This window comes from Acanthaster planci, linkage group LG05, assembly GCF_054643075.1.
Source record: "Acanthaster planci isolate LZ-2023a linkage group LG05, COTS_SCS, whole genome shotgun sequence".
NCBI lineage: Eukaryota > Metazoa > Echinodermata > Asteroidea > Valvatida > Acanthasteridae > Acanthaster > Acanthaster planci.
This window is the reverse complement of record NC_141781.1, coordinates 12,044,130-12,065,585: the sequence shown is the minus strand read 5'-3', so window position 1 is coordinate 12,065,585 and position 21,456 is coordinate 12,044,130. Positions and strand designations below refer to the sequence as shown.

The 21,456-nt window shown below is 39.6% G+C and overlaps 1 protein-coding gene across 5 annotated transcripts in view; it reads right to left on the bottom strand.

Moving 5' to 3' along the window:
- Positions 1 to 748: 748 nt before the first annotated feature.
- The window catches only part of LOC110981226 (G protein-coupled receptor 54-like), a 131,015-nt gene continuing 110,307 nt past the window's right edge, over positions 749 to 21,456 (bottom strand). For 4 of the 5 annotated variants that reach the window (XM_087137498.1, XM_022238637.2, XM_087137499.1 and 1 more), the window contains 2 exons: positions 7,601 to 8,162; positions 749 to 7,176 (listed from right to left, as the gene is read on the bottom strand). In XM_087137498.1, the coding sequence (XP_086993624.1) occupies positions 7,119 to 7,176; positions 7,601 to 8,162 (620 nt within the window). In that variant the 3' untranslated portion in view covers positions 749 to 7,118. The remainder of the gene's footprint in view (positions 7,177 to 7,600; positions 8,163 to 21,456) is intronic. The other variant, XR_015425510.1, reaches the window with a different exon arrangement.

Sequence of the window (21,456 nt, the reverse complement as noted above, 5' to 3'; positions counted from 1 at the left end):
CTAGCCATCAACTCACTGCCCACTGTTCTTAAATATTACATTACGTGCGTTCAATTAGCTTGTAACCAGCAGCCCTGACCTGGAGATGGCCGCATGTGCCGTGTCAACCATGCGAGACGGTAGGGACGAAATTAAACTAGGATCAACTTGTGAAACCTAATGGAACGCATCCAAAGCCTGGATTCGTCAGTATTTCCATCAGGTGCCTTCCGGGTAGGGCATTGAGGGTTGCAGTACTTGAATCAACGGGCATTCGTCGATAGATATCTAAGGTCCTCCTGAACTTTTGCTAAACCTTTGGATTCACAACACCCGACATAGAGGAAAAGCCCACCCGTGTATCTCATGTTTTTGCAGAGCGAAAAACTAGTAAGCAAAACAATCTTTGCATTTTAACGTGTCTTATTTAGCCTTAAATTTGGTGGGTTGTTAAATAAAGAAGACGACAGTTTTGTCACAAGGCTTCCCTCGGATTTTTGCGTGCAGGTCTGTCGTACTCTCGCACTTATTTCGTGAGATCTTTAGTATTGAACGAGTACAGTGGTGTAGGAACTGTTAGGAAAATAGTGCACAGTTGAGGGCTGGGGCTGAGATTACTCTTGTCTTTTTTCACGTACGTCAGTTTTACAGCTTCAGTAAATATCCTAAATGTCTCTTACAATGTCAGATTGGCATACATATACAGTAAGGGAAAAACAACTTGCAGGGAATTACACGTTCAAAAGATTTACAGTGACACGCACAACAATTTCCAAAAGGGTTTTTTACTTGACATTTATTAGGTATATTGGTATTTATACACGCTATACGACTTTCATACACCAGTAAGCAATTTATATTGATGAATACATTTTAGAAATGTTTAATTCAGTCTCATTTTTACAACACTCACGTCATTCCTAGTACTTGTTTTGTCTAGGGCCCGCTGGTTAAATGAGTAACGGCAAGATGATTAAAAACCTTTGTCAGTGAGTAAACCAGCATCGTTCCACAAATTTACAGTGCTATACACACGACTTTGAACTAAACTCTGCTCGAATATGCCCTTTATATGCATACAGTTGTTATGCTCGGCCCTCTCAAGGAAAAAGGGTGTGTGTCTTTTTTTCTCTTGTTCTATGTTTCAATTTCTGTGGTAAGATAATTTCTGGGACGCTGAGGGCGCTTGTTTCATTGAGGAAAGATCCTGAGCTCATACGAGTGTATCTTTCTGGAGATGGCAGGTGTTATGTTCAACACTTTTTTACTCTTCATTGTTGATTTCTTAGACAGAAGTGTGTATTTACTAGATACACTGCATAAATTAGTGTGTGTGTGTTTTTAAGTAAGACGACTTTCTTGCAATACATGTGTTTAGTATGAAAATATACTATTTTCTAACAGTAGAGTTTTAGAGTGAGTATGATACATCTCAAGACACACCCTGTTGCCTCATTACGAGTCTTTGTATAAACTGAGCCCTTTTAAGTATATACGACAACAAGTGCTATCTCGAGATACACCCTTTTGCCACATTGATTAATTTTACAATAGATATATCACTTTACCTCCAAGAAAATATTGTCAAAATTGCGAGTGATATTTTTGTGGCAAATGGGTTTAGCTTTTCTTCAGTGTTTTTTTCTGTGGAATTATGCGGATTTTTTTTTCAGAAATCAATTTTAGGAGATGCACCCTTTTGCCATCGGGGAGCCGCGCCGAACCACTCTCTGTCATGTATCTATAATGTAACACCAATCTGGCAGGTAGCGCTGGTGAGGAAATGAATTTCCAGGATGTACAATCACAACTGTCTGTCTCCCAGGCATACAGGTGCACTAATTGTTCTTGTCTATCTTGTGAGCTGCAGTGATCGATTCTGATTGGTACTAATTGTGTCCATGTTAAAAATGAGAAAAACATGGAAACTAGGTTGGCAAAATTTCGATCTACATTTAAGAGATAAGCAGTACAAAGGACGGATGGGCACTTGGTTTGCGATTAGGGAGCGACCGCACGTGATGTAAAATATCAAACTCGGTAAACTGCATTCCCTATAAGAAGAGTTTCAAGATCGTCTTAGATTGAAAACAAATGACTTGATTTTCAGCCGATAAAGGATACTGCCTTGCAAAATTTCCTGCCTGTAGGAGCCCATGGGTGCTCTATTGAACGAGATTTTTTTTCCACTTTGTTGCTAGCCTGGTAACATATCGATCCATGTTTATTTATATGTAGGGCTCTGTTCACTTCTCGCCACGCAACAAAACAAAAGTGGCATCAGGGTTAATCAACGTATCGTAAACTTTTGCCCATTAACTGGAACGAGTTATCAACTAGCATTAGTAAATTCATATGGGCGTGCGGTTTCAATATAGTGTCGAATTTCTGTCGAAAATTATGAAACTCGCAAAGTGGATTGGTGTCAAGAAAAATTAGCAATATAGTTCACCATTTCAGTTTAATCATGGCTGTGACAACCTTAATTATTTATTACCTAAAATTATATCAAACACAACTGGACAATAAATTGGTAAGATTAAACTGCGCCATAGCATATACATTTACCAAACTGATGAGAAATCAGAATGCCTATATCAAGAGTAAAGTAATTGATAAATTATTGTAGTTGTTGATATCTCAACCAAAGGACTTCGAAAAACGGTCATAAACATCATTAGAAGAAACGCAGTTTGTAGGCCTACCCAATATCACAATTGGATTAACCAATTGAGTCGCCAAACAAGCCACACATTTTTAAAAATATTTCATCATCACAGTGCCATTTAAAGCCATAAATAGTCCTACTTGTACTAATAACCTGTTAGCGTCACCTGCATGTTTATGGGATGTTTGGGATTTTAGGTGAAATTGCTACTATGGGAGAAAATTGCCCTTCGCAGTACAAACCATTCCATTCAGTGCCACTGAAATATTTCAACCACTTTTGGTATAAAGGATATTCTTAAACGGAATAGTTCATCCTTTCCTACAGGTAAGATCTCCAGCCTAATACATGTGACTCTAACGTTCAGACAAAAGCTGAGTTAATAGGAAAGCCATCTTGACAGTTTTTCCCACCGTTTTAATTTTAGATCCTTAAATTGTATTGAGTCCAAATTCCAAATACCTGTTCACAGTTACAACGCATAGACTGTGGGAAATGTTATCATTTAAACAATCGTGTGTTATTCACATTTTCATCCACTTAGACTTGATAACTGGCGCGTCATTAAATTACCATTTGCATTCTGCACATAATTACATAGTCAACATAAAATATTTCTATCTGGTTTCTAATAATCAACAGCGTCAAGCATTAAAAGTTGTCAGACTTGTTTCTTCTTATTCTCAATAACAATGACAACGAAACCTTTATTTAAAACGCCAAATTATCAGTTACCAGCCCATTTTGTGGAAGGTGGCTTAATGCATTGAAATTCGTGGATAATAAGTACCTAAAACCGAATTATGAAGAACGATCAGTGAGACAAAAGTGTCTACAAATCTAGGCTTTTTTCCACATTGCCAGCACCCTTGATTATATATGTCCAGTTTCATCTGTAATACACAATATTGACTTCAACAAGAAAATGCGCAGATAATTGGTCATTCCTTTTCTGGGTCAACTACATACTTTGTTGCTACTATAGGACAGTGGCATTATTTCTTAGATGCATTTGGGGGTCAAAGGTCGACTCATGTTCAAGATTCATTACAATATCATACACACCAAGTCTAGAGGAGTGACCCTGTTCTACCTATGTTTCAAGGACAAGAAACAAGCGAACAGACAAAACAAAAATCTATCGGCTGGTACCAAGCAAACGATAAATTTCTTTTAAATGGCCCACCACGCGTTCAAACTGTTTTTACAGTTTGTGTTCCAGTCAGAAAATTGTATTCACAGTTTCTCCCAAGACTGAAAAAATTCAGAAACAATGAAAAAACAATGACATTGACAAAACAATACAATGACAAAAAGAGACAATAAGAAAGAAACAGACCGGGATAAAGGAAAATTCCTGTCGGAATGAATCACTCTGATTAAGACGGTAATGTTCCCCGTGGAAAAAAAATTCCGTGCCTCATTTCTTATAATATATCAACCATTACCAGCCCAGAAACAGGTGCCTAAACAGCCATATCGACAACCTTTAAATCTCCAAAGAGAAACTGCAAACGAGGCTGTCGATATTTAGCACTCTGTGTGTATGATCAAAGGAAGGCCAGTTGACCTAGGGTATTTAAAGGTCCCAAGATCAAACCTTCTGGTCAAACGTCAAAAAATGACAAACAGCAACGGATAATATTCACTATAGTAGTTGTTGAACGTAGTGGGGCAAAACATCGTCTTCGTTATTGTCGGTTAGTTCAGTCGCATGTATCTGTTTCACTAATTTAAAAAAGAAAAAAGGGAAACCCAAAACATGAGAGTCAGCGTTACAATATCCGTCCGTTAGTTTTTCGTCTGTCTGAACAGTATGTGTATATTTTCTTTCATTCTGCTGTTGCTTATGGATAATTCTTCACAATTAAACGATTTTCATTCTTCTGAAAGTGGACTCGGGTTAACCCTGAAACAGTACTAACTCCCTAAAGGCATATGCAAAGGTAATTGGTGGTGCTCAATTTGCAAATGGTTTTGCTCCTAGTCATCTGTCTATATTTAACGCTGTCATTGCGAATATTACCATGTCTAGTGTCCCTACTTGACGGTAGTTGAGATTATATTGATCATCCCATGCTGATGACATGTCAGTGTCATGTAAAAAAGAGAACGTGGGAAGTTTCTCTCTTCCCTGAAGTACCACGAGACAGAATGCGTCACCAAAGTCGGTCACCAATGAGGACGCAGGCAACGTTGGGAATATATGACGGTAGGAAATGGGCTTCGTGTCTCAGACATCTCATCTTTGACAAGAAGCCGAAATATTGATGCAGGTATTAGCCTCGAGGTAATGTCAAATCAAATTCCTACATTTCCTCGACTCTCGGCTAACGGCAAGCTGCAGTTTAACTGACCGACATTTTTCATTAAGTCTGATTAAACCCATCAAATAGACTTCATCAAAGAAACCTGTCCGCTACAGCTGAGTTGATGGAGTCATTAACCGAGACTTCCTCTCTCGTATGACTAGTACAAATATAGGGACTGATTTTGACAATAAAGTCAAGCTTCACTACACCGGATGGGGGCATGTAGGAATCAAGCTCAAGGACTGATCAAGACAACAATCGGTCTCCAGACATTGCGTTGTCTTCTTCACTGGCTCCATATTTTGTCCCCCCCCCACCGATGGTCTCGAAAACCATCATATATTGTAACTGAAATCATATAATGTAACTGACGCAGGACACTCATATATATATAAACCATCATATATTGTAAACTGAAATCATATAATGTAACTGACGCAGGACACTCATATATATATAAACCATCATATATTGTAACTGAAATCATATAATGTAACTGACGCAGGACACTTAAGTGATTTGTTTTTATTTCTACATCCTTATCCATGCCTTGTTGGCCTAATCTAAAATGTGTAATCACGTTACCGTTTTGAGATGAAAAACACCAGAGGGAGAAATTATTTACGCTGAAAAAAGACATTTTTTTTTATATTTACAAAGCTTTCGTCAAATTGAACATAGTTCTTTAAAAATTAATTGTACAAGTATTTTTCTTTTTTTATCCTGTGTGTAATATTTTCTACTTTCGTTTATTGTTTTCAAAGTGCCATTTTGTTGGCTTTTTCTCCGTTATGCCTAGTGTCTTGAATATTTTCATATGTTGAATTGTTGTGATTGTCCTTTTTGTGTTCATGATTTTGTGTGGTTTGAACAAGCGTTCATTCTTATCTTTTTCAGTGTTGGACTTTTTATAACTTTAGTTTTTTCCTTGACAACCCCTGAACAACTTCATTGTTTCAGATCTATCAATAAAATAAAGAAATATATACATAAACTATAGATCAGGCAAAGAAAAATTAATAAGGTCTTATTTTGAGATAGATATTTTGCCTTGATTCAGCAACAAATATGGTCCAATTCTCCAAGAACTTTACAAGAACGCAAAATGTGCGCAGTTTTCAAGGATTATGTAATTTAGTCTTGTAATGATATTTATTTGTTCATGGAAAATTGGAGTTCTTTTTCGTTGCTTCAGTTGAGGTGTCTTTGTGACAACTCAATGGCAAATGTACAGTTGCAAGATTACGCTACAAAACTGATTATTTGTACTAACGAGAAGCTAGGTAAACACTCAAACGCAAGATATTTAGACAACTACTGTCATAGTTACTGTTGTTCCTTCAAGATAATGTGGAATATATGTAAGTATCTACATTAAAAGAAAATGGTTAAAAATAGTATAAAATGAAAACAAAAAGTACCCGTGCCTGGGACGTATAATTCTATGTACTATATACAGAATTAATGATATCGATTTCCAATGATTTCGAAGGTACAGGCATAATATCCGACATTTTCTCTTTCAGGCAAATTCTTTCAAATTCACTAAAACGACAATTTGCAGCAAAGAAAAAAAATGTGAATATGCTGCAGATCACACAGACAATAGAAATATTCGGCAGATAAAAACAATTGATAGCCTGAAAGATTTTTCTTCTTCCGTGTTTTTTTTTGTTTTTTGTTTGTTTTTTTTGGGGTTTAAGAAAACAGGTACAATCACAGGCACTGCTTATGAACATTAACAATAAAACGCCATAGCTGTTGGAATACACATAATAGTCAGTAGCGGTAGAGATAAAGATGTACATCTTGAGAGCTGTCCAAAGATGTGTTACTCTTGCACAAACTGCATCTTTTTCCTTATTTGAAATATTTCAAATGTAAGGAAAACACTCAGCCTAAAAGAAAATCCTTATCTCTACAAAATCGTACATTTGTTGCAACCTCATTTAATTCATTTCAAGCCTCATGACAATGCAACAATCTGCAATGTAGTAAAATCGCACTTGTGATCTTTAGAATTTTAGGCAAATGTTATGATTAATTGTAACACATTGTGTGGACAAGCACATACACAATCACGTACTGTCAAAGCGTTTGGGAACGCGGCAAATTTAAATCTGCAAAGCGCTCACGTGGCGCCGCCATGGTCGACGCAGCTACACGTCCTGAGCAGGCTGTCTTGTTTTGAAACTTGTTGGGGACTCGACCAGAAATCTGCAAACAGTAATGCCGATAAAGGAATCCATTAGCCGTGTCATACTCGATGAGGTAAGTCAAAAGTACGTCTAGTCCAGTGCAGAGCGGGTCGATTTCTTCCAATCAATTTCCGACGACGATGGGCATTCCAGTCTGCGAGTGTCTTCGTCATTTTAACAAGAAGACCCAATTGTAAGAGGTTACTGCCCTAGGACCACTGAGAGATCTCGGTGCCAACAAAAAAGAGACTGATCGGTCACTCTTAATAGAATTCCAAATTGTAAATGTACATATATTTCCTACCAAAAACAAAGCCTGCGTTGATGCGTCGTGGTTGTCTACATTGATGCTTTTAAAGGCGTTAGAACTCAAGAGGATACGGGATTGGTATAGTCACACTTTAGTATCACAAGTGTTCACGGACGAATATTCATTGACGTACTTGCCAATCTTCTTGTATGTGGTGGATGGACCCATGCTTTTTGTGTCCGTGCATTCGTTGGGGGCTGAGCAGGACAGTACCCGTTTGAAGTGTTTCTTAAAACTGGCCGTCGTGAAAGCATATATAAAGGGGTTGGTTAGACTGTTGGCATAGGACAGGCAAAACGCAAAGAACCGTAAGACGGTCACAGCCATTCGAGTTGGCATACTGAGATCGAAGGGCTCCTGGAACTTCTCCCAGAGTATCATGCAGTGGATGGGCGCCCAGCAGACTGCAAACAGGAGAACCACGATGAACACCATGCGTGTGATCTTACGCTTCTGGCGGATGGACCGCTCGTGGGCCTGGGCGCTTTCGGTGCCTGCTGATGTTTTCCGCCACACAATAACAAGAATCTTAGCGTAGCACATGAGGATGACGACTAAGGGGATCACGTACATTGAGAGAAACGAGCCCAAGTAGTAGAACCTGGCGTCTCTCCCATTCTGTCCCATCTTCATAAAACATTTATCATTCTCCAGAACGTAGAATATGGCAACTGGACTGTGCACGACAAAGGAACCTGTAAAAATGACAGAAATAATAATTATAGAACAAAGAAAAAGTAAATAAAAACAACCCTTGTTGGCATATGTTCGTGGAGGAGGAACGTCTAGCATGACAGGTGTTTTTCTAGTTTAAAACCCGCAACAAGTTCAACTTAAAAGGTTATTGCATTTTCCAAAAGTGTAAATATGCACACGTCGATTCCTTTGTATTAAGAGATGGTATTAGTCTCTTTCCTTTGAAATACATTCAGTGTTTGTGCTGCGATAAGTCTTGCTTGAAGGCACAGACGGAGCAGACGGCACAGACGGAACTACAAGATAAGTAGCCGGAGTCGAAAAAAATCAACTTCAGTGCAGAACTGAGAATTCAATTCAAATTCTTCGGAGATTGAAGTAGCTTCCTGTGCAACAGCAAAGTTGCAGCCTTTCTAAAAATTCTTTTCTCAGTGTTTCATGTCGAACTACTTTAGGAGTAATCATGACACATAGTCCCCCTCCCCAAAACCTCAGGCCCAAAAGTCTGTCTTTCTTTGAGGGAGTTAAACTTGTCAAGCGCAGGGGTTTCCACTCTAAATGTATCATATTGAGGCCAACAGTGAATCATTTAGGACAGGAATTTAGCAAACTTCACACTAAGTGTCTTTTCAAGGTCACGCTAGAAGGAATAGGAATTTCCTCTGCGATGCGTATCCAGAGGCAAGCTTCCATTAAAGATTAAGTACACGAGACACACCTGTGGTCATGGACACCCGATGCCCACACGTATTGTGTTTTTGCTTTTTTTCTTTTCTTTTCGTTTCATGTTTTTTTTTTCCATATGCCGAACAGAAGTAATGACCTCCCTCAATATTCTGCATGGAGCACATTCATTTGCTGCATTACGACACTAACGAAAAGAGATCAATTAAGGGCACAGACTTAAAAATACTGAATAAATTACCAGAAAGAAGTAAAGGAAGCCAAGGGTTTTAACACGTAACTCGCAGACTTGAAAAACCCAGAGAGAGTAGCAAGAAATGATACCTTTAATTTCTGTCCAGTCCTTTTAGGCTGATGCTGCATCATTAATTGAGCCTTATGCATGCAGTGGTTATATCATTCTCGGTGTGAGCAGTGGCCTTGACACCATTAATTGTATCAGAAAGGAATGGGGATGTAGAATTTATCTCACTCCTTATCTTTCATATTATTAACTTAAACTTAAATTTACTATGTACAGTGTTGCCCCAGTTACCGATCTGTTTAAGCTGAGGACTTTACCGAAATGAGTTATATATATATACATATACACAAAAGGAAAGTCCACGTTTGGATGCAAAAAAATAGTTTCCTGGTTCCAGTGCCATCACAATTCACCTCAGATGCAAATGATTATGTGATCACAGTACATTCCAGGAATTTAAAACTAGGAAAAGAAATAGGATTGAATGTCAATGCCTGCGTTTTGGCTGGCATTTCTTTCTTTGGGGTTAGTCTACTTACTATCGTCATGCCTGTATTGACAACTTTTGTTTTTGAGGAAAAACTTCACAAACACTAGTACAAACACACAGACGATATGCTGTGGATACTATACTGCCCAAGCGAAAAGATGTATACGAATTTTTAAAAAATAACAATAGGTCAAAATCCTACTTTTGACCAAAAGCTGGGCGAACGGGTAAAGTGCCGTTTTATGCTCATCAAAGAGCAGTCGATCTACAGCTCTTTCGTATATGGTATGGCGAATAGCGTCTATCTAGCTCAGCAAAATTTAATGATACTTAGCCATACCATGCTTTTAAAAAAATAGATTTGGCTAGTAACAAAGGAACCTTCTGTGGTTTCTCAAGACCCAAAAAGGTTGGTGCTGGTGAATGTAAGTGAAAGTCGAAGGTATTTGAAAAGAACACCTCAGGGTGAAGAATCAGAAACTCTACTTTATTTGGTTTCAGTTGCTGAGATTAATATGGAAAAGAATTACTCAAGTGTCTAAATAACACGATTCCGGCCTCCCTGTTTTAAAGAAACTATACCCAGGGCCCATACTAAAAAGTTAACAACACACACTGCTTGATACACAACTTCTGCATTTCAGGGCAATCCTGATATGGAAGAAAATGATACTTAAATAACGGCATCACATTTCCACAAGTGAGACCGATAAAAACAACCACTACACCAAAACTAACATCACCCAAAAATGCCCCATCTGACTTTGAAAAGTCCGGTTCATACTTGGCGCATAAGCGAATACAAACGCGAATTTGTGACTTCAGATCAAATATTCGCGCTACGAATTCGATTTACAAGAGTTGCACAAATTTAAATCAACGAAAGTTTACTGCAAATCTATCTTTAGTCACTGGCCTTTACGCATTGCATCGTCGTGGTGACGGCAAAATCCTGATAACTCTGAAAGCATTTTAGGAACTGTGTTTCCACTATATGCTCATTCTTTGAGTTAATTGTCTTCTCTTGTAAATCTTCTTTTATTGTAAGCAGTTCGTTTTACTGAGGTAAATTTGCGTGAATAACATGAGAAAATAATTGGGCTGACACACTTTCCAAAAGAAAAGACCTGTTTCTTGAACGGACCTTTGGATTCTTGATTGTGTGGCGGTGTGGTTGTTTCCCCGGGCCTAACCTAAGTTTGATGATCAAGTCTGAAACCGGTTGGGGTCTTGGCTCTATCCTAAACTTGGGTTCCTCCTCGGTCCAGATATCACTAAAAGCGACCTAAAGGATAAAGGAGAAGATCCGTTTTGGAGGAAATATACCGCCGATTATGATGACTGTGATGCTCTCTGCCAATTAGATATTACACAACAACAAGGACACCTGACAAATTAGATTGCTGGTAACCTCAACAACAATGTGATTTATTCAGACATTCAACGAATAATTAAGTGATTAATTATGGATAATTCGTACTGGGTAAGCTTTATTACAACCTCTATTGCTTTGCATGGTCTTGAGGAGAGGCTATTAGCAAAACACAGCTAATATCGCACTGCGTTGCGCCAATCAGCAACGCACTGACTAATGTCGCCTCGGGCAACTCCTACATGCAAAGCACAAAACAATGTCGCATCACATGAACGCTATCAGCGATGCACGTCCACCAACGCTGGAACCAAGTAGCACTGCACATTTCAATGTCGCACTGCCTAAACAGCATCGCATTGCATAGCCCAGTGTCACTATAGCGATGCAGCCCGCATGCACTAAGCACAACGGCACGGCGTCTTGCTTTGTTATTGTATTTAAGACATAAAGATTATTTATATGATTTGGGAGTGTATCGCCAAATTATGTCTTCTTTAACAGAAGCGCACGTGTTCCTTCCAAGACGTAAGCGAACATGCTTCTTCCACATACCGATTTAATCTTCCTTATGTGATTGAAATGTAATTGGAATGATCCTTTCGATTTCAGCAGAAACTAACGAATAGGAATCGTTCATTGTGAAGGCAGGAGGAGAAAAGCCACTAATCAGAGGTCACATTTTTGTCAAAATGAAAATGACGGCAGAGGGAAACTGCACGGCAGAAATGTCATATTTGACACTTTTTTCAACGTGACTGTTCCTTGACAAGTCGAATTTTCCCAGAGGAGAAACGTTAATACCTAACTCTCTTCGGTCCGTTCGAGCAGCATTATAACCATGGCAGCGGCAGGTAAGTACCATGGAAAAAAATTCAAAGGGGGGGGTCGTTCTGGACAGAGCTTCTCATTAGACTGTCAAAGAAACATCTCCATGGTAACTGGCGATATTTAGGAGTAATAGTTGGAGCAGGAGTGATGTCTCCCGGCAGTATTTGACCGACAAACTTTAATCCGGTGTGATCCCGATGAGGCGGTAGTTGCTTACACGCAGTTTGATATCCCTCACCCTGACCAAAATACTAGTAAATTTCAAATTGTATAGTTAAGTCACATATGCCTCGTCGTGAGAGTTACTTTGGCCCTTCCTTCGAGATGATCATGGATTGGAATGGAGGCCAGGTATATCACGTGGATCATTATCAATGATGTTCAGAGTCCTTGTAAGAACTAAGCTATAGTAAAAGTGTTTCACTATCACGTCCTTTCGTCAGCCTTGGATGGCATCGTTTGAGACAACCAATGTTCTTTACCGGGTAAGCAGACCGGCATGTCTTAGACCGTTCTCCGTGCAAACCGAACAATCAATTGTTGGCGATATTTAACGATGATGAGGGTTTCTCAGAGCATCGCATATTGGTGTAGTTTTACAGACGTACACTAGAATTAAGATGAACGCTAAATCCCGGTTTGTTAAAGAACCTCTAGTGTCACAGAGTGTCACTTGTCTTATTCCCCCCTTTTTGTAGCATCTTCCTATGCCTGACAGGATGGAGTTTGTTCCCCTTATTCATTTCCTGTGAAATACCGATATTGCTCCGAGAGGCAAAGTGTCTCCGGCTCGCCAAAAATAGAATGAAGGGTTTAATCTGGTCTGTCAAATTCGAAATGAAAAGCCCGGAGGTCCGCATTCAGAGGTTTATATCGAAGGGCATTTATCGCGAAGCTGGGCAGCCCGCCGAGAAGAGGGGAAAGCTAAGGAAAGCGAAATGGGCTTCTCGCGGCGTTTGATTTATGAATTTGGAAAAATACAAACGATAACGCTTTCAAAAAGCTCGTAAACAAAATGCAACAGGCAGCCCAGTGCATGCAATGGACTGAACACTGCTAACTCATACATAATTGTTTCACATGTACGTAGTGTGGGCATTCCTTTATTCTCTTGTGGTTGAGAAAACTTGTTAAAACTTGTTATTTTCTTCCTAATCATAACTTTCAAGCTGGTTTCTTGATGACTTCCCGAGCTGTTCCTCTTCATGTTGCCAAGGTAAACCCTGACCTCAAAATGCCTCCGAAGGCTTTTTTCCCCAGATACGGCAAAACACTGTGTGGACGTGTACGAGTCTCACAACGCTTTTGCTTTATACATTATGTGGACTTCTTTTGTGCAGATCATGGCCACCTACATATACCACGCTTGCGCACATCTGCATGCCTGTGTTTCAGTGCATGAGACTATATGGCTGCATCCGAATCTCTTAGCTGGATCTAGGTCTTAGCTCCAATGGAAATGCATGGAGACGCGTAGACAATAGACCTAGCCGTAGCTCTGGAAGCCCGTTTCGGACACGGCCTATGACACGCAAAAAAAAAAAAAAAAACGAGCGCGTGCCTACTAAGTTGAATCCATTTTCTGAAAGCTTTTAACGCTACCCTAATCTGTGTTTAATAGCCAAAAGAAAAGTCATGAGTAAATTACATCTCACAAACCAAAAAAAAAACAAAACCCAACGTAAAAGAAAAACGATTTAATTTGAAGCAGAATAAAACAGGTAACCAGTTTGTAACTTTATAAGCATCTCAGCATTTTTAAGTTATTTTCTTGAGTCTTTTAAATTCTTTGTTTAAATACCCCACATTTTGTATTAATCAAACTTTTATAATTTCGGCATAGACCTACATTTATGAAAAAGGCAGATGGAAACGAGTTTGCTTATGAAGTTAGAAAGCCTACAAAACAGTTCGTGTTGAAAAACTTAAACTAAATATAACCTCACTATCCCGTTCCTCCTATAATAATAAATTTGATGCGCAACACCACTACCTACCCTTCACATTAGAAAGTTACACTGAAGCAATGATAACAAAAACGACGTTACCAAAAGACGTAATATATAATTGATGAGATTTATTAAAAGATTTATTAAGCAGATGATTTATAGGAACTTCCGGTAGCAATGAAGCAGATCCTTCAAAACAGAATTCTAATCACTATCAGAAAGAAATATAATCGAATTCGTACTCCACTTGGTGCTTAGTTGTGGCGCGGTGTTACTGCTTCGGCCTCCTCTTGAGGGAGACAGCAGGTCTCCGTAGGAAATCACTCGAAAATCACCCCAGGGTACAGCTTGATTTCCACCTCATTCAACTGCTCTGTTCCAGTTGCTGAGTCCATTGCCATGTGGGCGGCTCAGCCAGCAACGGAAGACGCCGCCAACAATCGTCATTGAACCCAGCTGCGCGTAGTCCTTTTACTTTTTTGTTTTCAGTGTTTTGCAAGGTGTATTTCATACCAGACCCAGGAATATTTGCAAAGCTAAAGTTGCAGATCTTCCCCGCTCTCGAGTGGAGAGGGGAGCTCTCTTATTCACCTTTGAGCACCCTCAAACTTGCCGAGGTGTTTGTCGACGCAAAACTGGCGTTGAATATCAGTTTTAGTCCTTGTTTCTGCTTTTTCAGCCATTCTAGTTCTCAGGTCCTTCCGGTCTACTCCCTGGACGTTTCAAAGCCAGTAAATGTCATCCAATGCAGTTCTAATATTGTTAAAGTGCTCTCCTTTGAGGGCAGCCACCGTTATTAGTCCAGTTCCCTGTGCCGACAACACGACATCTGAATCCAACACTGCTCAGATTTTTTTCTTAATTGCTCCAATCTAATAAATATAAAAATACCCTTTAAAAAAGTGTTTCATCTTTGATTGCTAGCGACTTCTATGAACGATGAAGCACGCGGTGCAGTACTGATTTCTTCCTTTAACTGTTTTATTTTTTTCCGGGAGGTCTTCAACTATTTCCGTTTCTGAGATATTGAGTTTCAATCTCCCATGACATCGTAAAATATAATTTTATGTCCCGTTTTGGTTACGATAATGCGAATTGAAAAACTCTCTGAGGGTTCCGTAACTGTATTCTTTGCCGTTCTTAAGTGATTTCTCACTTCATTAAGTCCTGAGAAGCTCCTCGACGGGTCTGAGTGCCTATCGGGGCTTTTAAGTAATTAAGTCCTTTGTTTGTAAACGTTGTTGACAGGGAGTTGGTGAACACTGTTCGAATCTCACTATGACAACATATTCTCTGTTCAACCGATTTTGTTTTGAAAGAGAGGGACGGTGGCAGTGTTGTGCGAAATGTCTGAACCGAGCCTCCATTCTCAATATCAGTATGAATATGGTTTGTATGTGGATGTGTGCAAACCTTACATACCTACTGTGGACTCGTGGACGAAAGATGTCCACACAGTGGACATAATGCAGGAAGGCACTAGTTCTGTGGACTCCACATCTACTGGAGGTTTCCCCTTCTTAGAAAAAAAGAGGTTAAGGAGCTAGGCATCTTTGGGTTAGGGTCATTTGTTGCAAACGAAAAAGGGCAGTCAAGGAAACCATACAAAAGTCCAGCTTAAAACAATCTTCACAGTTCATTGACAAATATGAATCTGAGTTGCACGCAAACGAAGTAATGTCCACAATGTCTATGGAAAGTAGGTGCGGGTGGGATGTGTGCAAGCGTGACATCTGCCCAAAAGAAGCCCACATAGAATACAAAGACGTTGTGTGGACTTGCACGTGTCCACACAGTATTTTTCCTCTTTTCACCGTGTTTTCTCAACCAGAGGAGAACAAATGATTGCCATGCTACGAATGTGAAACTAATGTTCTCTCTGTGTGTGGGTGTGTGCAGCATGTTTACAGTGGTCTGTCAGGCTAAACCCCGCCCCCCCCCAAAAAAAAGAAGTAGTACCGAAGCAGCTAATACAGGTGGACCCTGGTTCCTGAGTACATCTGCAAAGTTCACTTTTGCATGCCCTCTCACTTAAATGTGATCAAAAATGTTGTCATCGTCATACCCTGGCCGAACTTTTCTTTTCATTTCCATGTCCGTTAGCCATTGCAGGACGTGCAGTTACTTTATGGGCAACTATTACAATTCACGTCGCATTTATTACTAGCAGAATTTTTATATTTGTGGTGTGTATATTTATAATTTATATTTTGTCATTTGTATTAATATTTGCTGTTTGTATTCATTTTTGAGTTGTAATTGTATTAGACAGACGTTTCATTTGTATTTTTGTCAGTTGCATTTATATTTTTCGTTTCCATATTTATCGTTGGTATTTATACTTGTCATTTGTATTTATAATTTTAGTTTGTATACATATTTTTCTTTTTTTTGAGCTTTAATTCACGTTTGTCCTTTGGATATTTATATTTTTCGTGTTGTAGTTTTTGCCCCTATAACCATTCACTTGCTTTTGAATTGGTCGGTTATCATCAAACTGTAACATGGAAATTAACTTAGGGTCCCATGGGACCATTTCCAAATTCCAATGAGAAGTACTCAAACGTTACATAAGAATTGCAGGCATATTTAACAGCAAGGCAGCTGACAACATACAGCGTCGCTCCGGCACGCTCACTAATCCCCGAATGTAAATGAAATGCGTAGCATTGCGGACGTTATGTGTAGATTGCTTATATGGGGAGCGACATGTGATTTTCATGTCTACGAAACACTGGCAGGTCGATTGTGATATTGGCAATACCTCTGAGATTATTTATTGGCGTCATTGTTAAAATTCCGTCTAGACAGCAGCTGTCAAACTAAAACACCCAAATATAAGATGGTTTACACCACGCCTCTTCTTAATTCAACGTGAACTTCCCCCGATAATGAATATACATTGAATATATCAATCGCTGCTTCTGTATCAAAAGAAGCCCATGTTGTTCACTACATGTGGATGCTATGAACAGACTCTCCACAACAAACTATACCGGGAATGGCTGGAACCGGTACTATCACGAATGCAGACCACTAACTTTAAACTTGTAGTTGAACTATATTTAAATGGCCTAGCCTTGAACAACAATGTTGTATTCCCTGAGGGCTGCTTTGCCCAGAATAAGGCAATCAAGGGGGTCTCTACAAACTTAACTCGTCGTGCAACTTCATTCTGGCTATTCCGAACAACGATGAAATAACGACCACACCTCAAGCTCACACAACATCTTATCGTTGAGGCTTTCCAGAGGGGAAAAAAGAGAACTTCCTCATCAGGAAATCACAGAACAGTGAAATTTGAGAGTTGTTGCTACTTTGATGAGGACAAGGAGGCCCAGTAAATATCACTTACGTTACGTCAGGCGATGAAATTCCTGGTATTTAGAGTGAAACCGAGATGGCGTCTCGGATGCATTCAATTGCAATGTACCTGAATATAGCTACGCTAAGAAACGTCACCTGATCGGCTGAGGCCTTTTATCCACCGTTAAATGCATACAGGTTCGCACAAAACAATGACATTTTCCTCCCGCCATAAATCCCGTCACAAGACCTGTAATTGGATAACCCATGAGTGCATATCAAACACTAAGGAAATACATCCTGGCTCCGGACTAAGACTAACGCTCACATCGTCAGAGAGGGGAGAGCAGCTAATACCAGTCAACAATCTCGCACAGTCAAGCTTTGCATGCAAATGGTTTGTGTGGTATTCCTGCCTTGATGTTTCCATTGAGCCGGCCATCCATAGTAGATCCGGTTTCGTCTGCAGATAGGCCTTGCTCTGATCCAGGTGGCTCTTGCGGCGCACGGTCGAATGGGCAACCTTCGCCAGAAACCTGCGACTCGATAGCACAAAATCATTACACTTCCGCCAAAGGCTGAACATAGCCTGAAGAGAGTGCTCCCTGTTGTGAATTGTATCGTTAAATTCAGTAGGAAGGTTAGACAGGACAGCACAAAAACTACACCCTTGGCCAGGCTGCATAGAATGAATAAAATATACAGAATCATATGCACCAATGCACCTTTTCATGCACGTACTGTTAGCGCTTTCTGCTCCCATGCAATAAACTTCCACTGGCCATGGTGGAAAGAAAGCGCCAACATTATTCGGTAATGAATCGTAAAAAAAAGAAAAGACGGGGATTGGTGAAAGACTCAAAACGCACATGTGAAAAGAGGGCTTCACAAGCAGTTAACATAAACAGTATCCTCAACAAGTTTCATATATAAACCATCGATTTTCCCTATCGACTGCAAGGGTGTGTGGGAGATGGATAATGGTGATTTTCATCATGCAATTGGCTAAACAAAAAGTATTTCAAAAGTTGGTAAAGGTGAGGGTTGCAGGAAAATGTAACGGGAAGAAAAGGTAGGTAAGATAAAGGAGCTATGTCATCTTGAATGTGAAATATAGTTGTTCACATTGCAGTGGGACTGAAAAAAGTCGTAGGCATCTAAATTGATACTGCCAAAATGGCTTGTGATTAGCAATTACACACCAAATCATCAAAACTTTCAACTGTCAGTCAGTTTTATTACGATCACGAGGGCTTTCAAACAATTGAAAGGGCACTGAGTTGACAAAATTGATGTGTGTTTGACGCACGACCCCTCCCCGTAAATGTGCACATGGACACATTCAGGTAGTTTGGGCACGACATAGGCGTTGTTTTCACAAGATACGGAAGCCTTCTTCACGTCCATGGTGTGAAGAGTTAGCAGCTATCCATGGCGTCGTGTAGGCTACACGAAAGCTACCAGAGAAGCGTGTTCCCCTGCCGGATGGCTACATTGCCACAACGCCTACAACCCACTAAAGAATATGTCACTTGAGGGGTACATGACTGAAATAAATACAAGAGGGGATAGCTTCCTTGAAGAAAGACCTTTGCAAGAGAGAAAAATGAAATTAGGTTCATGAAACTACCCACGTGGGCTCCGATTTGTAGGAAAATTAAAGGTGCAGTTCTACCTGATCTTAACACACGTTAATCATTTTGTGCAGCAGACCTCTGTCTATGTCACAGTCATTTTGTGCTACCAGGAGAGAGCAAGTAAAATATGGCCGGTGGTCAGTACAAAAGGAAATTAACTATTCTAAAGCTGTTAGAAAAATCTCAGACAGATTTCAAAATACTAAATCATTAGTACTTATATAATTATACTAGTTGTCAAATGAAAATACCTCTCTTTATCATTCAACGGGTAAGGGTCCATTTAGGGCAAAGCCCATTGCTATACAAGCAAGGGCTGAACGGTCGGGGTGGTTAATTAACAAAACCGGAGAGTGAAAATACCAGCAACAAAATAAGGGCTTTTGTTACAAATCAATGCCAGTTCATATTTTGAATAATTCAAAACCAAAAATAGTCTGGCACAGTCTCACTGAACAGATCACATTGAATATGATTCATTCAGGTAGCATGATCTAAATGGCTCCCCGCTAATAAGGTCTATTACCCTGCAAAATAAGGGCGATTCACAATACAGCGCCACAAAGAGATTGGTATGAAAAGGCCATTTTTCACAGCCCATCCTTGGTAATGTCCACAAATCTATTCACCGGTGGTTCGTGGGGAACTTGAATTATTCCCTGTGTTTATCAGGGAAGAAGATTCGTAAGTGAATTTCGAGAAGCAGTTTTCATAATCAATCCTGTCCTGTTTCAATTGCAAAGAATGTGTTAATCTATCAAACATTTCCCTAATACGGTGCGCTCGAATACAAATCTTAGCAAGGTGGCTATGTTTATGTCGATTGTTAACTTGAAAATGGCCTCTCCGTAGCAACCTCTTGGTGATGCACCATACTGACACTCGCCCCATTGTTGCAGCATTCCTAGGAGTCCAAAGGTGTACGGTGATTTGTACTATAACTGGAAATTAAAGGACAGAATGCTGAATCGCAAGCGTCTATGCAGCCTTTCGTACGCCCCTTTTTTGTTAGAACTGTGCGGCAAAGATACTGTTCGCACCAAGTGGACCACAATCCAGTCATCACTGCCTTTTGTGGACTCGCCCCAGAAACGTGACAGGATTCCCAACAGCGGCCCTTGGACCGTCGTCGGTAAATACGCAACTGCCGTGGACATCCTACCAACTGGATGGTAATCGGCCACGTAGATTTCCATCGACGTATGCAGGCCGGGACCACCGCTTGAAAAATATTTACATTTCCGATTATTTTAAGAGACACTAACTCATTTACGTTTGGCAGTAAAATCAATTACTCGAACGTTTTATATCGGTCAATCCAATTACTAATTTTCAGTTGTACATGTACCATATCCCCACAATCATGCATATGCATTGCAATCCATGGATGCTGAGTGCAGGAAGTCCGCAATCAAGTTAAGAAGCCAACATACGACTTGCTCGGAAATGTAAGTAGGCAGCCTGCTGAGAAGACTGCAAAGCTCAGGATTGAAAAGAGCCTTAACTGATGGTGCTGTAAAGTGTGCTTTACTACCAGCTCGCGAAATTGTAAAATTACTTCGAAATTGTTATTTGTGAATGTAAATTCCCAGAACAACGCAGGTTGATCGTAAAACTGCGATTGAAATACAGTCCATGAAAGCACACACAGCAAATTAAAATTGAAAAAGCTTCACTTGACCCATTGGGACTACACAAATATACAGGAAATTGAAATCTGATTTTCCCTGATTAATCTCTCGGCAGCAGCAATAGGCAATTTATGATTTAGAGAATGACAAGACAAGAAGACACATGGACGAAGCACTTGAGCAGTTATCAGGGGTGCTTATACAGGAAATGTGGGTCTTGTTCTTCTTGTTCTCCTTCTTGTTCTTGTTCTTCTTGTCGTTGTTCTTGTTGTTCTTTTGTTGTTCTTCTTGTTCTTTTGTTGTACTTCTTGTTGTTCTTCTTGTTTTTCTTGTTGTTCTTCTTGTCGTTGTTCTTGTTGTTCTTCTTTTTACTCTTGTTCTTGTTGTTCTTGTTCTTGTTGTTGTTCTTCTTGTTGTTCTTGTTCTTGTTGTTCTTCTTGTTGCTCTTGTTCTTGTTGTTGTTCTTCTTCTTCTTCTTCTTCTTGTTGTTCTTCTTGTTGCTCTTGTTCTTGTTGTTGTTCTTCTTGTTGCTCTTGTTCTTGTTGTTGTTCTTCTTCTTGTTGTTCTTCTTGTTGTTCTTGTTCTTCTTGTTGTTGTTCTTGTTTTGGTGTTTTTATGGCACTTTCAGACTCAGGCTATTCACGTTTATCCATACACTTCATAAATCAGCATCTCGTTACAGAGTTAGGAAGATGGTCCAGTTTTAGAGGCAGGAGAAAAGCGAGGAAAGAACTGGTACGCTAACCTGCTCACCCATAAATTGTCTATGTACGATGTACATTTATGATTGCAAGTAAGGTAGCGCAGTAGCAACAACACATAACGGGAGTGGCACATCCACGTGCGATGCGTTCCCCACCAGTTTGATTTCATATTTTTTGAGGTTTCAATAATTCATTATGCAAAACGTTTTCCAAATTTGTATGGAGTAAAGCTCAAAAATCTCTGCCCGAGTTTATATCATGCTTCAAATGTGATTGTAGTTAAAAATATGAAGACTTTTGTAGTCAAAGGAGAAAGAGAGTTGACAGAATTTTAGATCAAAAGAACCTGACATTTTAGAATACATAAAAATTATTATTCATTACAAATTCATCACGGTGATTCCCTATAACTCAATCTAAGTACCCACTCATAACATTTTACGGC